At 45.9% G+C, this 17,663-nt stretch overlaps 1 protein-coding gene across 1 annotated transcript in view; it reads left to right on the top strand.

Annotated features, from left to right (window-relative positions):
• The window catches only part of LOC135367364 (uncharacterized), a 40,386-nt gene extending 22,991 nt beyond the window's left edge, over positions 1-17,395 (top strand). Inside the window, exon 7 of the mRNA XM_064600589.1 lies at positions 17,158-17,395. Coding sequence (XP_064456659.1) covers positions 17,158-17,191 — 34 coding nt within the window. The 3' untranslated portion in view covers positions 17,192-17,395. The remainder of the gene's footprint in view (positions 1-17,157) is intronic.
• Positions 17,396-17,663: the final 268 nt, after the last annotated feature.

Here is a 17,663-nt window from a genome sequence, read left to right as displayed (position 1 = left end):
ATGTAAATCATAGTTGGACACATTTGCCACCGATAGGGTGTACTTGTTGCAAAGCCCACCACCCAGGATACAATGTTCGTGACCTGAGTTGCTTTGGCCAGAGAGTCGAACCGAAACGTTTATCGGTTCGGTTCGGGTTTAGGTTCGATGATAAGGATTCAGTTCCGGTTCAACTGCAGAAGGCAATTATAGTGGTTCGAACCGGTTCTTTTTCTTTTCAAACGGTTCGGTTCACGAACCGGTTCAGGGGTCACAGGAGGGAATGAAGCATAACCGGTAGCTGAAAGCAAATTTCCATTTGTGTGGTACAGTGCTTGAAGTGGACAGAAAGGTGTTAACAGTCGTTCAAGATTTTGGAAGATTTTGCGCGATATGAAAGACAACATCATGGTTACGACAGAAGCATAACCATGAATTACAGGTTTGGGTTGACTGTCGCAGCACGTAGCTCATGTCGCGGTGGTTAATTAACCCACCAGGTTGTTCGAATAATCTCGACAGGAATATAACAGTCAACCGAGCCTGCTAGATTAGTCTAAGTCAGTTAAGTCATTGAAATTATTGATTACCAGTCAGTACTTGGTGTGCTTGGTATTTTCTTTTCGTTCTGGCCAGCATGAGGGTGGCTGGCCCTTTACTTTGTAAGGGTGCTTATGAAAGCTCACGCGCGCTATGTATCAGCCATCAATTATGCAGTTAGGGTGGGCGCCCTGTATAGCTGAGGCTATATTTCACTTCATGAACGCTACCAATTGATCCCTAATCCTTGTATACTCATGTGTATATCTTAAACATTAGGAGTCGTAACAGTATTAAGTCACTATCTTTGTAGCCTTCTCTTTGTTGTTTTAATTTTGCGACTCCAGAAAATCCAAAGCATTCCTGCAGGGCACGACTTTTTCGAACAGGAAGGCTAAGAAGCTAATAAAAGAAAAAAAAAGACGAAAAAAGTAGTTTTTATGTTCAGGAACAACATGCAAAGTTTCGCTCTTAGTTCCGTGTGAACCGTTATTTGAACCGGGTACTGGTATTTTGTTTAACGGTTCAGTTCCAAGATGGCGTCGACTGTTTAGGTTCGGTTCAGTTCGGTTCCGGTTCCGGTTCGGCCAAAAATAACGGTTTTCGGTTCGGGTTCAGGTTCGGTTCGACTCTCTAGCCTCGCCACTGGTTGTTGTTGTGGACATCATCATGGAGATCTTCTTTAGCATTGAGTTGAACAAATCCGACATAGTCTGGTGGAATCACCATGCTTTATTTCGCCCAAAGACTGACGCGTCTGGGAGAAAGGGCCGAGATGTAGATACGTTGAAGCCTTCCGTCATCCTCTTCAAATTTTCCACAAGTTGAGGCGAGTTGGGAAGATATTGCGAGATTTTCCACAAGTTGAGGCGAGGACAAGTTGGGCGCTGTCAGGAACAATGTTAAAGTCTGCTTCGGCTGTGGCTTCATCAACCTTGAGCTTGGCTCGCGTGTGTCCTAGTGCAGCTGTCTTTCCTGCACCGTAACCGTTAAGGATTGTCAATGTATTGTAGTGGACTTCCAGCTTGTCCGCGTCACTCTTGAGCAGTGTCACACATTGACTTCCCATGCTGACAAATGACTTCACTTCTGTGACATTCAGCAGTGCAGTCATGAAATTCACTGTTGTTGGATCGTTCTTCGTCTCTGTGCATTTTTGGGTGAGCACAGTTGCATTATACAATTGTTCAAATTGCTTTGGGTGAGTGTCACCTGTTACGTTGGTGGAAGTTGTCAGCACTGTCGGCTTAGAACGAGCTGTCAGACTCTTTTTACAGTCTTTCATCTCGTGACCCGCTTTGTTGCAAATTTCACAACGTAGTTTTCTCTGCAGTTTCTTTTCTTCCGTGGATGTGGTTGCTGTTGTGGTTTTACAGTGTGGCTTTTTAGCAGCGTCCACTCGTTCGTCGAGTCTTCTCATGCATTTCAACAAATCCTGCGGCGTGTCGAATTCGCGGACACTGAGGGATCTGGTTTTGTCCTCGTCATCAAGTCCGGTGATGTTGTAGTCGATAGAGGATGAATCGTCTCATTTTCAGTGACGTGCCATTGCCAACTTATCATAAAAATACGCTTTGATGCTCTCATTATGTTTCTTTTTCCGTGCCTCCATCTCACGACTCACATGTTGAAACCCGACGCTGGATGGAAAAGCTCTCTTGAGTTCCTCCTTCCACTCCCTCCAAGTTCGCTGGGCCATGGGAAGACCTTCGTACCAAACTTTTGCAACCCCGCCCCCTTTGTGAGGGCGAAACATGATGTCTCTTGTTAACAACTTTATTAGATGATGATGAATGGCGAGTTTCAATGCCAACGGCGATACTCTACTGTTGTTGCTGTTACCCAGCGGGAATGGGTCGTGTTCGCTGACTCCACATCTGCGCTGCAAGCATCTGAATATTGTCATCTGAGGCTCATCTGCACCATTGGTGACGGTTGTGTTAATGGCTTACAACCTTGTCTACGAAGCAGGGCACAGGCTCATTCTCCAAGGGGTTCCAGCCCATTGCAGTGTCGAAGGGAACGAACAGGGTGACAGTGCCGCTGAAGCAGCTCCTTCATCTCTGAGACGGACGTGTATTGCACTGCTGAGAGGAAATCGTTGTTCCGTACTTCGACGCCTCGTGACTCATCTGGCTTCCTGCCAATGGACCACTTACATTCTCCCCCCAGCCATGCTGAACAGAGTTGATCCAGCGCTTGCTTTCCACATGCCTCGACATACCTCTCGTCAAGATGCCGCATTAGTTCGTCGAATGCGCCTCAATGTGGCTCTTGCAGCACAGGGAGTGGCGATACTGCTTGAGACAAGTAGACTCTCCCCAGTGCAGTCACTGCAGTGCTGTAGAAGATCTAGAGCACATTCTTCTCCATTGCCCACACTACCAACCTTCCCGAACCGTACTCTCCGGATCCCTTAAAGTAGCACAGAAGTAATTTTGAACACCCTGTTTTCATCCTATATAACTGTTAAGTAGGCCAGTAAGATGCACCATGCGAAGTAATTCACACCACAGAGTCATAATTATCCCAGAAATTGAATTAAAATACGCCGCAAAAAGCGGCCGTGTGCAATGGTGGTGAAGAGCAGTACAAGCCTCTGATCTGCCTGGAACGTGATCAGCGCCTTGTCCGTCGCAAGTCAATGATTTGAAGCTCATGCTCACATGGTTTCCCACCACAGAATAGCTGTTCATGACTTGGGGGAACATAGCCATCTTCGACCGAAACTGTCGACGAGTTCAGTGACAATGATGTGTCATTTTTGTCGGCATTAGCGGATGTAGGGTCGATGAGCAGTATGTGCTCCACTTCAATTGAAGCAGCTGTAAAGCAAACTTTTGAATGGAAGAAAAGCAGGGAAGGAAATGTTCATCACGGCTCATTCCATAATGATAACAATCTCTTACCGCTGGTGGAAGCAGTGGCTGCACAAACAGCTGGGGGCTTCTGAAGCTCGTCTTGTGCTGCAAAGAGATCCAATAGTCTTACATGGCGGTTCATTCCATAGGGATGATAATATCGTACCGCTGGTGGAGACAGTGACTTCCGTGACTTCTTGTAGCGTAGTAGGCTCCTCAACCATTAAGGAACATGCTGTAAGACAGTATTGTTCACACTAAGCATGTTGTGGTGTGACAGGTTGCGTGCCTCTTACCATCATGTGATGATGCAATGTCATCCAGAAACCTATTAGAATGCATCAATGGTTCCCCCACCTCGTCATCATCAATGATACAAGTCTGTGCAGTTCCGACAGCTGGTAACAGAGCTGCTGAGAGATATTGTTTAAAGTTTGTAGAACACATTTTTAATCGTTTGATCCATTCTGAACATTGATTTTATATTAGAAAGTTTTACGACAGCAGCATATAGCCATACCTGTTGGTGCTGTGACTGGTGCCAGGGATGGGCTCCTTGGACGCTTATTAATGCACTTCCTTCCACTCGTGTCTGCCCCGGGTATTGTGGGAATGGCATTCCAACGAAGGAACAGCCTGTCGTCAGCTCTGCCTTTCTGGAATTGCTCCGGCACGAAATGGTGCTACAAAAGGGAACTGTAAACGTTGTAGCAGATCTCATTCTTATCTAAAAGGTGTGCAATGCTAGATGTTTGGTAAAGTGGTAACAGGCAGGTGTCATTATGGAAGAGGCCCAGTACCTACACCGTTTGGGGAGAATGTTACAGCAGAAATTTACAGCAGAATGTTACACAGAAGCTGTTCTTGTGCATGTACACTCAAGAATGATGTGCAAGGCTCTTGCTTACATAACAATTGCGATGGGACAGCTAAGACGGGAAAAGTACCTGTCTGGCATTTTACGTTTTGCACGCGCGGGGAAATGACAAAGTTGACCGCGGGGGCGCTCTAATCGCAGGGAAGTTTGCTGAAAACGACACAGAAAAAGAAGAAAATATGCTTCTGCATGTTACGTTTCAAGAACGGCTATCGTCCGTCTATGCCCCGCTTCAGAAGGGAATTGATTTAAAGCAGTAGCTCGGTGCTTACAACGCGAGGGGCGTACTTGCGTTGAACAGTGGCAATATACTGCTAATAAGATTAAATATACATACCTGACAAAGCCTCGAATGTCCTGTAACTTGGAAATCCTTCCTGTTCACGATTCGAAGCCACGCCTCGAAACGTTGACCATCTCGCTTTCCAAGGGGAAACCTGAAGAGCGTATGGCCTTTCGCTGTGCTGTTTTTACAGTAAAAAGCCATGGAACACGACATTTCACTGACTAATAAGCCTTAAAAATGCATACAAAACGGCGAAATCACGGCAGCAGCTTCAAGCAATAAGAAGGCAGCGTCCACGGCTACGCACACGGCACGCACCAGATCACGTGATGTCTCAGAGCGAATGGGTGCACGGAGTGGAATCTTGAATAGGGGGAAAGCGTGTCGATACTGTAAGCGTAAGCTTATATAGTGACTGTAGGGCCACCTATAATGACCCTGTGTCTGCGAGCAAAGTTCGAGGAAGGGGAGTGGCAGAGCCACACATAGCCCCCAGGCATATGTGGGTGTCACACAGTTTGGGGGAAGCAAGGTCAACATTCCCAAAATTTGAAGAAACACTGAAGCTACCGAAGGCCGGCTTTTGTTACACTGCCCCTTCTTTAAGAATGTTATTAATTTTCAAGTAACTAATATTCATGAACTCGAACAAAAAAATTGACTTTCGTATCATATCAGATTTCAAGGTATGAAATACTGCATGATACAGCATGCCTCCTGAAAACATCACAAAATTGAAGCATCAACTAGAGCCACATTACTCCGGCTATGACACAACATGAAAATACTTAAATGGCACCCTTTCTCACTAGGTACTAGTGAGCACATGCTTCCACTGTTGGAGTGAGCAAAACATAATCCGATTGACGTTTACATTCCGTAATACAAACTTCAAAATCCGACACGTCGGAAGTAGGAAATATTTGCACAGCATATCATAATAACACAGAGGCAGCACGGAGGCTGGTTACACACTACTGATACATCAGCACCAAAGTTAATGCTCAACGCAAAAGACAACAACAAAAAACTTTCCAACGTAGTAGCTTGCATATAATACAGTAAAAACAAACAAATATCTGGCTTATTCATTTAGTCCAACCGACTCATGTAGTCTGCACCAATGTTGTCATGTTCTTGTATGTGATCGACCTGGAAATCATATTCTTGTTGTAGTAGGGCTCACCGTCGGATTCTCATGTTGAGAAATTGGTCTCACTGAAGTACTTCAGTGGTTGGTGATTGGTCTGAAGCACGAAATGGGTACCGTATAGGAAGAGGTGGTGTCACTTTATTGCCCATACGATTGCAAGACACTCATTTTTGATGGCGGAGTACGATTGCTCCGGTACAGTTAGCTTGCGGCTTGCAAGCGTGACGGGATGCAGCTCTGTCACCTTTCTGCGATAGCACGATGCCAAGACAGACATCGGAGGCGTCTGTTCTCAGTATGAAGGATTTATTGAAGTCAGGAGCTCACAGGAGTGGCAGCTCCGATAACGCACGTTTGAGGGCGTCTAAGGCTGCCTGGTGTTTGTCCGTCCATTGAACGACGTTGCTTGCCCGTTTTTTCGTGAGGTCCGTAGTGGTGCTGCGAGTGAGGCATAATTGGGCATGAAATCCTGATAATACCGAGCTAAGCTCAAGAACGACCGGACTTCTTTCTTTGTCTTGGGGCATTCTGGATCTTTTGTAAGACCAAGTCCTGGGGTGACAGGTTACCTTTCCCGGCAGTGTGTCCTAGGAACGGGAGCTGCTTGAACCCCAGTTCGCATTTGGTGGGTCTTATCGTCAGCCCAGCCTCGGCTATCCGTGTGAGTACGGCTTCCAATGTTCTCATATGTTCTTACCACGTAGGGGTTGCAATAAGCAGGTCTTCATAATAGTGACGCACATGGGATATGTCTCGTAGAATGATACATATCAGCTTGGCGAATACGGCATGTGCTGTCTAAATACCAAATGGCATGTTCTTGATTTGATAATGGTCATTCGCTGTTGAGAATGCGGTGAGCTGCCTTGACTCGGGGTTGGCGGCACTTGCCAGTAGCCCTTCGTCAAATCCATTTTCCAGAAGTACATGTTACATCTCACGTCGGCTAGCAAGCAGTCTGCTCTGGGAATAGCCTCGGCGTCAGGTACTAGGTATTTGTTGAGTTCTTGAAAGTCAATGCACAGCCGATTCGTTCCATCTGGCTTCTTCACCAGTGGAATGTACAATGTACAATATGAATCCGCAGTTCGTACATCTTCATGTGTGTCTTTGCATTCATAGTTAGGCTCGTGCATGTCCACCTCATTGTTGGGCTGCGGCTCGTCTAACTCGACTGCCGTCATAGTCACCTGAGGCGGTGTGGGGGAGGCAGTGTCTTTTCGTTCCTCATACTACTTGAGCATATTAATGTGAAAAATCTTCCTCATGTGGCCTATAGATAATCGACGGCGCCTCGTCTTTCAGCGACGGGGGAGACCTTTCCACTGCAGCTTGTTGGAGTCCGTCGGCAGAAGCAGCAACAGCTTGTCGCCCAACTTGAGTTTGTGTTCCAGTGCTCGAGCGTTGAAGTATCTGGCGTAACGCTCTGCAGATCTCTCCAATTCCTCGTGGGAGGTTTTACACGTTTCTTCCAGTCAGTTACGCAGGTCGAACACGTACTGGTATGTTGTCTTCAACTCCGGCTCAATTTCTTCCTTGTCCCGCAGTACAGTTAGGGGTCCCCACACGTTCCTGTAGTATAGGAGCCCGAATGGGGCTAAGCCCAAGTTTCCTTGGGGTACCTCATGGTACGCAAGCAGCAGCAGGGTCCAGCAGCAACCTCAGTCCTTTGGGCGTTCAGCACACATCTGCCGCACATTGTTTTCAGTGTTCCATTAAACTTTTCCACTGATCCGTTTGTCATTGGGTTATACGGTGCAGTGGTGAGCTGACGTAAGGACAACAGCCGCGCCACTTATTTCATTAAGTCCGAAATGAAGTTGGAGCCAAGGTCACTATGGATTTCTTCAGGAATTCCCACGTGACTCAAGATGTGGACCAGTGCTTCTGCGACTCGTTCAGTCTGTATAACTGGCAGCGCCACTGCCTCCAGAAATCGTGTGGCATAGTCCATCAGGGTGAGTATGAATCTGCTTCCCTTCGAAGATGGGGGCTGTGAAGGCCGTACAATATCGACCACTACTCTCTTGAAGGGTATGTCAATGACAAGCATTTTCTATAATGGTGCCTTGCCGGTCCTCCCCCGTGGCGCCGTTCTGACTTATGCCGCAACTGGTGACAAAGCCTTTGGCATCAGCTTGGAGGCCAGGCCAGTAGAGCTTGTTTAGAATTCGTTCCGTGGTCTTCCCACTACCAATGTGCCTGGCTATCATGCCGTTACGTGCCAGCTCGAGCACTGGATGACGATATTTCATCGGCACTACGAGCTGCAACACTTCTTCACCGCCTTCCTGGGTGATGCACTTTCGGTAGAGTTTGTTTTCAATGATCACATAGCTCGTCTCACTCTTTCCTTTCCTTTTGGATCGCTTAGCCGTTCCTACCTCAGCAAAGCACTTTTGAAGCGATGTATCTTTTCTTTGATCTCGTGGGAAGTTATCTGCGTTAAGTCCCCTTCCAAGTTCAGGGACACTTGGTTTTCGAAAGCAGCTTTCCCTGTCTCTCGCTTGTAATCTCGTAGCGATGGCATGGTCTTCTTCTGAGCCACTCGTGCTGATGTTTGAAGGTGGGGGGCTGTGTCGGACCCCACTTGTACTGCTCGTTTATCCCATTCTTTGAGTTTGAGTTTGATTATAGAAAAAAAAACGGAAGATATTGAATTCGTCCCATTTTAAATCTCCAGTTTTGAGTAACAAACATGTGCGGCATGTGGCCTACCATTAAATACAATATTGACTCAACATTTCGGAGAGCAACCAACGAAGCGCGGACTGCGGACACACTGATCGGCGATTTCAGACAGCCGTGTCGCGAGCAGTACATTCCTCGCTTTCACACGAGTTATAGGCGGAGGCAATCGTTTCTGCCTCCCGTACAGTCATTGTGTCGCTCACCTCCACCCAATGAGGGAGGATCAGGGTCTTCGGCGCTTCATGCCCCTTCTACGTTGCCTAAGAAAAGGTCGTACATTGGATTATCCATGCTTCTGGCTTTCACTCAACCTGTGAAAAATGTGGTGTGCTCATAGACTTCGGGTTCAGGGAGCATTCTTACGCTATGGTCGACGAGGAAAACTGGATGTACGAGGGTGGTTCCATAAGTTTCCGGCCCGACCAACTTTTAATAGTCATACAGACGAAACAAGTGTATCACTTTTCGACATAGTCACCCTTAACTTCGATGCACTTTTGACACCTTTCAACCAGCATTCTTATACCTTTGAAAAAATAGTCCGAACTTTTGTCCGCAAAATGCTGGAAAACTGCCTCTTGCACCTCACTATCGTTTTGAAATCTCTGTCCTCGGAGATCCCTCTTCAAGTTTGAGAACAGGAAGTAGTCACTTGGTGCCAAGTCTGGACTGTAGGGTGGGTGGTGGAATTCTTCGAAACCGCACTCCTTCAGTGCAGCCTTGGCAACAGAGGCCGTGTGGACAGGGGCATTGTCCTGGAGCAACCGGACACCTCGACTCAACCTCCTTGATGGCGTCTTGCAGTCAGTGCAGGAGTGAAGCATAATAAGTCACATTCACTGTGGTGTTCCTCTCTTTGAAGTCGATGAGGAGGATCCCGTGGCAATCCCAAAATATTGCTGCCATGATCTTCTTTGTGGATTGTGTGACCTTGGCTTTTCTTGGGGGTGCTTCTCCTGGTTTGCGCCATTCCATCGACTCCTTTTTCGAAAGGGTATCATAGTAGAGCACCATAGTCTCATCCCCTGTGACAATTGACTTCAATATTTCTTCTTCGTTCTCTTGACAGAGCTCCAAAAACTCTTTGGCACAGACGACGCACTGTTGCTTTTGAACCGACGAGAGAAGTCGTGGCACCCATCTCGCACTGACCTTTTTCATGTGAAGGCCCTCGCCGATGATGCGAAAAACGGTTGTTTTGGAAAGCCCCAGCCTTTCTGAGATTTCCTTCACCTTCAGACGCCTGTCGCTCAGCACTTCCTCCTCGACAAGAGACAAATTTTCTTGTGTCACCACTTCCACTGGACGACCATCGCGTGGATCATTTTCAGTGGACTCTCGCCCCAGTCGAAACTGCTTAGCCCAGTCTTTTACCGTTGTGTACGACGGAGAGGCTTCCCTGTACACGTTGTCCAGTAGCGCTTTGATTTCTTTAGGCGAAAGTCCCTCTTTTGTCAAGAATTTTATGACAGCGCGGTACTCGATGTTTCCATTTTAACTGAAGAGTGCACCCTGGCTGTTTGAAATGCCGCTCTCCGACCGACAAAAGCATGGAGAAAAGCATGGGTTGAGGGTGGTGCTTCGGCCCTCCAACAGATGGCGCCACGCGTCCTTAATCGCATTTTCAAATTCGCGCGCATTATCTATCTGGGGCAGGAAACTTGTGGAACCACCCTTGTACGACACCTGTTAGCTCATCCTCATTAATTATTTCCTTCCCTGTGATGATGGTATTGCAGCCGGTGTCTCTAAAGACGTTTATCAGGTGATCATGGAGCTTCCCCTCTGTCACTGGCAATTTATTATTACTGTAGGGTATCTATTGACCGGACACTGCTGTTTGCACTACGGGTATCTTAATGCCATTCTTCAATTTGACGAGTCCCTCTTCAACACACAATGATGCAGATTCCTTTGGGGCTTCTCGTCCTGGTCTTCTTGTTCTGGTCGTCGTTTCGCGGCCAGCGATTCCGGCTTGTGTGGCCGATGCGAGCACATTTGTGACACTTTAGTGGCGGACCCTTAGCTGCGGGGCTGCGACGTTTTGGGGGGGTGATGCCCAACCTGGTTGCATATGTAGCACCGCGGCGGCTCTCTTTCGTTTACCTCTACTCACTTGTTGAATTACATGACTTTTCATTCCAATCCCCCTACTTTCGTCTTTAACTCCCTTCTGTTCCTTCCCAAAGTTTCGGAGGTTATAAGCCTCTATGTATTGCTTGGCACCCTTGATCAATTCCTGGAGACTTTCTCCTTTTCGTTCCTTGATATAGAGAGGTAGCCTTTCTTCGCAGTTGCTGAACAGCTGCTCTTTTAGCAATAAATATTTTACTTCGTTGTAGCTTTTCTTAGTGTTCGATAGATCCCTACACCTTTCCCAGAAATTATCAAGGCGGGCTACATACTGGGAACAGTTTTGCTGTCTTTTGGTCCAGAATCCTTAAACTTTTCGCGGAATCCTTCTTCCGTCATTCGAAACCGATGCAATAAGGCCTGTTTCACCTAGTTATACATGACAGAGTCGGCCGGAGCCATTCTCCCACATAGGGCTAATGGACCTCCTGTCGGACAAATACTCAGTGCACTTGCCGGGGCCACTTTTGCCCTTCAGTAACCTTTTCATATCTGATAAGGTAGGCGTCCAGATTGTCCTTCCGCTCATCGAAGGGCGTAATAGCTTCTGGGGACTTATCCCCTGAAACCTTGTGGATCACGTGTTCGTCATATTTTCTGCACTTCCGCAACCTTGGGCTCTGAGTAGGATTAATTCTTTTTTTTTTTCTCCAAGTGTTCCAACTCTAGTTCTTTCAACCGTTCTGCGGCTTCAGGCTCTTCATTTTTTCTTTGTCGCTCCGCTGCACGTTCATCGTTTGCTTGCTCTACTTTCCCTCATTCCCGGAGCTCCTTTCCTTCGAGGCCCAGACTTTTGCCCATTAGCACTGTTTCTCTATGATCTCAGTGTCCATAATGGGACCTCAGATTTATACGGAAGGTCACACCCCCTATTTTAGACTAGCGCCTTTCCTCTCCATCTCAATGTATGTGAACAGCCCGCCCTGTTGCGGACGTCAGATAATTTATGACACGGAAACCTAGTAGGTTTCCGGGATGCTGTACCACTAGGACCTACTGGCGATCGCACCAGGCAAAATATCCTCCGTACGTAACCGCTGGGTAAAGGTAGGAGGGATTCACGGGCGAAAGTTTTCCGTCCGCACAGCGGATTCTCAGCAACACCGTTCCAGACAACTAAATGCAGAAGAGATACTCCTGTAGATCACATTGAGCACCACAAAGCTGTCGACCAGCTGGTGGACAACATCAAAACGGCGTGCGCCAGATGGTTGATAAGCGGATTCCGCTTGGATTCAGGCTTTTTAGGCACCACAGCGACTATTCTGACGCCAAAACAGGCTCCATTGATGGGGTGGCAAAGGGTCAGAGAATGGCCAAACTCTCCCTATAAATGGCTGTGCTCCGGTACTAGGTCCACGAAATCTGCTGACCCACAATGCAACGTTTGTGTTCGAATACTGTACTAAACTGTGTCCAAAAGGAGAGTTTGTCTGATAGACATGAACAACGGTGTGTCAACAAAAGGAGAGGAGGCACAAACACTCGGTGTGTGTGCCTGCTGTCCTCTGTCCCATCTGTATATGCGCATATTCCTTTTGTGGTTTTATACTCTCTGAATGATTTAACCCCGCAGAGTGGTGTGAAGGAGGTAAAAGATACTGGTCTATACTTGTAAATGCCCGTTGTATAGAAACTATAGGAATTTCAGTCCAGCTATTTTATGCACAAGTGTAGTGATTCTAAATCTAAATGGTTAAAGGGGCCGTAAACAAGCCACCAAACATTTCTGAAATAATGATACCTCATGAAAGAACGCAGCTCATAATACCCAAATATACATTTCGTTCGGCTCGTGCCAGCTCATTGAGCCGTATAACTGCTTTCAAAGATGAGTAACCAGCGAGACTCTCTCCACAACGCATATGTCACATGGCTACGTAGCGTTTTGCCGTCCAATCGGGCGGACGAGCCGCACACATGACGTTTCAAATTACCAGCCAATAAACATACTTCATTATCAGCTGTGAGTCGGAGCGCTCAGTTTGTTGCTGTGAAACGACGTTTTGCGCTCCGTGGCTCCGAAATTCAACGTCATGACAACTTCAGCATCTCCGGCTGGCGCAAACGTCAACAGCTGGGCTGCCATCACATGACGCGATTCGAACCCGGGTTCCTCCCAGTCACGACGTGACATGGCCAGCACGCTATCCACTGTACCACGCGAGCTGGTGACGCAATGCCGCGTGTATCAAACCAAAGTACGGCAGCCCAGTTGTCGGAACCATTCGAAGATGACGAAGATGTTCCATCGCGCACCTACCTAAGATTCCGGAACTGTAGTCCCGGATGTTCATTCGCGCAGGTGGTGTGCTGCGTGCTACTGCCCAGAAAACGTAGTGTGCGTATGATACCTAAATTAAACGCATTTCTTTCTCAGTTTGAGGCTGTAACTGTTTAGATTTTGAATAGAAGAGGATTCACGTTCATCTAGTCCAATTCCGCATTTGAAATAAAATCGTACGTGGAACACTCAATCGTAATTGGTGGGGAAAGCGCTACGTCAAAATGACGTAAAGTTAGAGCGCGGGGCGGAGCTAAAATGCGAAAGAGTGCAGTGAATATTTCATCCGTATGCAAGCGCCTTTTGTTTTTGAGCGTTAGTAATTGCAAGGAGTTTTCACTGACTAAGTTCCAATAATATAACACAAAGAAATGTGCACCTTTTGTACCTGTTTACGGCCCCTTTAATCATTTGTTTGATGGATGGTGTAGGACGATAACTTGTTATGAAGTGGGCTGATGAATGCTGAATTCTTTAAATTTTTTATATGCTTTTAAGTTTGTGAGGGTTTCACACGATTGTGGAATGCCTGAATTGAATGCCCTAGCACACATATATTCAATGTGGCTCTCTCAATTAACGTTAGATGTGATTATGAGACCCAGGTACTCTACTTTTGTTGCGGTTTGAACAACATCTGTTGCCGACAGAGTACATTTACGACTTTTATGTTTATCTGGGATGATCTGTCACAGCCCGTTTTATGTTAACTGTGTGCAGTAAACGATCACAGATTTTTATGAACATTGTGTATCGTTGGTACACAAGTTATGCTTCTTGTTTGCCTGTGTTCACACACTGCACCTATTGAGCTTTGAAACCAAACCAAGCGATCGAATGGGAAGACTTCTACACCTCATTCTGATTGGTCGCAGGCAGTGTTCCATGAATTATCCCTAGCCATGGGCTCTGTGAGTGGTATCCTCTACCAATTGTGCTACAGTCGACGCAAGGCTATCGTTGTCCCGCGTAAATATCCTTCTAAATACTAGATGGTCATCTGGTATCAAAAATGTCCTGCAATAAGCTATACACAAGGAGCGTTTTCAGTGTCACTATCTATAGACAAGCACTCAAATGGAGCAATTTCCTGCAGACAGGCAAATCGCAGTCTTCTTGCGTTTTGGCTGATCACTGGCCTCGGAAGCAGATGGGTTAACTTGAAGTGGCAAGAAGGGAAATGCACGCTATAATAAAGAGTGTTCCCGACAGTCGCCTTTTCCTGGCATTTCCTTCATCCTGCAAATGGGGAACATTAATTGCATATGGATTTTATCGTACTTTATGACAACATCTCCAAAACCCGTGCTTCAATTTCAGTGCTCACCTCTGGCTTGAACCAGTCTTATACCGCTGTCACACGGCAAACTGTGTGTCACTCCCAGTAAATGACGGCATTCGTCCCGTGTCACACCGTGAAACTTATTTAGAGTACATGCGAATTGCTTTCGCCATGGTCCTTCAATACTCTTTCTGGTCAGGAAACTCCGCTCGAATACAATAGACTAGGTCACTTAGGGACAATTGCTCCCGCTTGGGGCGATCGCGTCGTTCGGGGGGAGACACCCTCGTGGAGCAGACGACGTTTCCGCAGCATTGCGTGTTTTCAGAGAATATTTGATGAGCTACTTTTTAAAGTTCATTTCGTGTTCATAGCAGAAATAATTAATTCTCGAAACGATTCATGATTTGAGCCGGCACATTTTAGTTCAGTGAACGTAAATTTACAGATTTGCTGCGTATATTGCAACTTACGTTGCTGTCTTTCTTTGACACGGAAAATTTTACTTTTCCTCTCACTCGGGGCTCTCCATGGTGGTCGAGAAACATATTATTGCATTTTGTTGCACAGTCACTCAATCCAGTGATATATTGTAAGCTAATGACGCTTTCCGTAGTTATTGCGTCAGGGCGAAACTTTCCAAACGCGTGATTTTTTTTGTTTTCCCCATAGCAGTTTGTTGTAACTTGAACAGAGATAAAATGACGAGGTGATTCTATTTCAGCGCAGACAGATAAGACGTCAGAAGTACGTATAGAAATCCTGTATTTTAATCGCCTAAAATGATATCTGGCGGTATGAGAGCCGAGGGATACACATGCTGCAAATCTTATGCCTCGATCGTTTTCGGCAAGGAAATAGCTTATATTGTTTTTTGATGTGGTGCAGTGCCATGCACAAGGTTTAACGTATCGTAGAGTGCAATTTTTACACACTTTGGGATGAGATGATGGGAAAACATGTTGTGAGAGATCAGAACAAAACAAGCATGTACAATGATTGGTGCCTCCTGAATGTAGTTTGGACGAATACTCTGTACGGAGGACACGATATGTTCCTTTGCCGATTCCAACAGGATTCAAGCCGGGTTATTAAATTAGCACGATAGAATTTGCTCTTGCTGAAGTGGTGCCTGATATCGCTTTCAGACTATAGAATTTGACTGGCAAGATTCAGATGTCAAACTCAACGGCTACACTATCATCGCGTTGTAGATAGCCTCGGCATATGAGTCAGGTCAGTTCCAGGACATTTCACTGAACAAACTATTTAAAATGTGTAATGGAGTTTTACTTGGGAGGTCAGAAGAAAATTTTTTTGATTGCCCAAACACTACGTTTACGAGGACAACAGGTGGTATCTGGTAACAAAAAAAATAATAAAGAAAGGTAAAATAAAATAAAATAAATAAAAATGAAGAGATAAGCAGGGGGATGGAGACAAAATCTCTTGTGTTAGCCTTTCTCTTCAAATTCAGGATGAAGGAAACTATATTTTTAGCACTATACACGGTCATGAATTGGCTCTAGAGTCTGTAGTTTATGGTCCACAGAAGCTTTTGACGCCTTGCAGAAGCATTACAGAAAGAAAAAAAAAAGGAAAAATGAATAGATAAAATGAGAAAAACGTCACCCCTCCCTCTGTCTGCTTCCGGTGCAGCAAAAACTAATAGGTATGAGCGGACTTCGTTTACTAAGCCGACTTGGCATTACATCTTTCCCCCCAAGTTGTACCGCCAAGCCAAGTTATTGTATAAATATCATGTTGAATGATGTATATTTGAAAATTTTACGGTTCTTAGTGTTTGATGCTACTCATGTCACACAGTGAACAACTTGAAGAAGCTCAACAAACCACGCTCATCGCAGTACATCTACAATAAGGCTATTAGCGAATGTTTCCCGTAGACCAAGTCATCTGTTTTTTACAAAAAAAACAACAAAAACTTTAATTCAGTCCTCGTCAAGTTAAGGCTCCCCTTCCATGAAGAACATATAGCCATCACGAAATGCTGCACGTTCGAATCAGGCGAAGTCTCCTTTATATGTCTAGATCATTCTTACATACGAACAGAGTGCGAAGATTGCAGTAAACTTCAAGGATATTTAAAAAAGAACCTTTGCTTACGCACTCAAAACGCAAGCAGAAAAAGTGTACACTTCCAAACACCCATAGAAACACTCTGCAAGCCATACGCGCAGGCACCGGCGGACACGAAAGTCTCCCCCCGAACGATCGCCGCGCCACCACTCGCCGCTCGGGCGCCGAACTGAAGTTCTCGCGCGAGTTTCCTGACCAGAAAGAGTATTGAGTGACCGTGCTTTCGCCCAGCGAATGTGTTCGACAAACTCATTTGCTTTTCCCTCTTGCACAGACTGCGTACCCTCGTCATGAGAAATTAAACAGGGATGAAAAGCTGTACTCCAATATTTTATCACAAATTAATAACTTTTGACATCAAGCAAGAAAGGTTTAACGATCAGAGGACCGCCCTTGTTCCTCGTCGCCTTGTTACGAAACGTCCTCCAGATAGGCTTCTTACTTCTCTTGGCTTGTGGTACTTTGTATCCCGAGTGTCGTCCAAAATGTAACGATTTTGTGAAATAATCTAAGGTCTTGAGAAATAGAAAGATAAACATATCGAATGCACCCCTATTTATAGCTTCACGTGTTTGGCCTTGGTGTTTCCATCGTCGACAGTGACGTCATTTGCAAATGACATTATTTTTCTTCATGTAGCTCGATGCAATACAAACGCATGACATTCGGGGCGAATGTCATTCGCTGGCGATGAAAGTCCCCATTCATCATCTCACAATAAAGCTGTTTTTGTCATTCGCTGGGAATGCCATTCAATTTGCCCCGTGTGACATGGGCAAGTTAATAGTTACAGATTAGTTCATCTCCTTGTCATTGCTGTGTACGTAGCTGTACAAAATTACTGCAAAATATATTGCACTTTTGTGTCAAATTGTGTGCAACTATTTGCACGACGCAGCAAAACAAGCCGAGTTCCATTTTAATGTGTTCTCTGTGTAGACAAAATTAATTTATCCGATCTCTTTTTGAAGGGGAAGCTGCACCACCCAACGTAGTCAACAGTAGTAGCAAATGGGATTGAAGAGGTGGCCATATTCATAGTAACAAGGTGCACTACGCTGCTGCCAGACCAAATGAAGAATTGCCAACGTGCTGCAGAATGCACCTTCTTATGCTTCATCCTTTTTAACTGACTGCTTTTAGCTTCGTGCTTTTAACTGAATGCTAACTGCTTTGAACTGACAAGGCAAATAAAAGATTATCACTATATCACTGTTAGTCATACTTTTCCCATCTGTTGATGTCAACTTATTACATGCACACCTACAACAACCAGAAACAAAATGTAGAGTAGTGCCATCAGCACATGCCCTTGCAATAAACCCGCTATGGTTCATGGTTTACAGGTTAGGACAAAAGTCCACGGCGCACACGAGCGTCGAGCTTTTTCTTCGGTACGACACCCTAGCGGCTGCCTGCAACGGGTGAGTTCATGTTTCGGAGGGGTGGAAGGGTATGCTGTTAGCGACACACAGCG

The sequence above is a fragment of the Ornithodoros turicata genome, chromosome 1, assembly GCF_037126465.1.
Source record: "Ornithodoros turicata isolate Travis chromosome 1, ASM3712646v1, whole genome shotgun sequence".
NCBI lineage: Eukaryota > Metazoa > Arthropoda > Arachnida > Ixodida > Argasidae > Ornithodoros > Ornithodoros turicata.
This window is presented reverse-complemented; position numbering and strand designations above follow the sequence as displayed.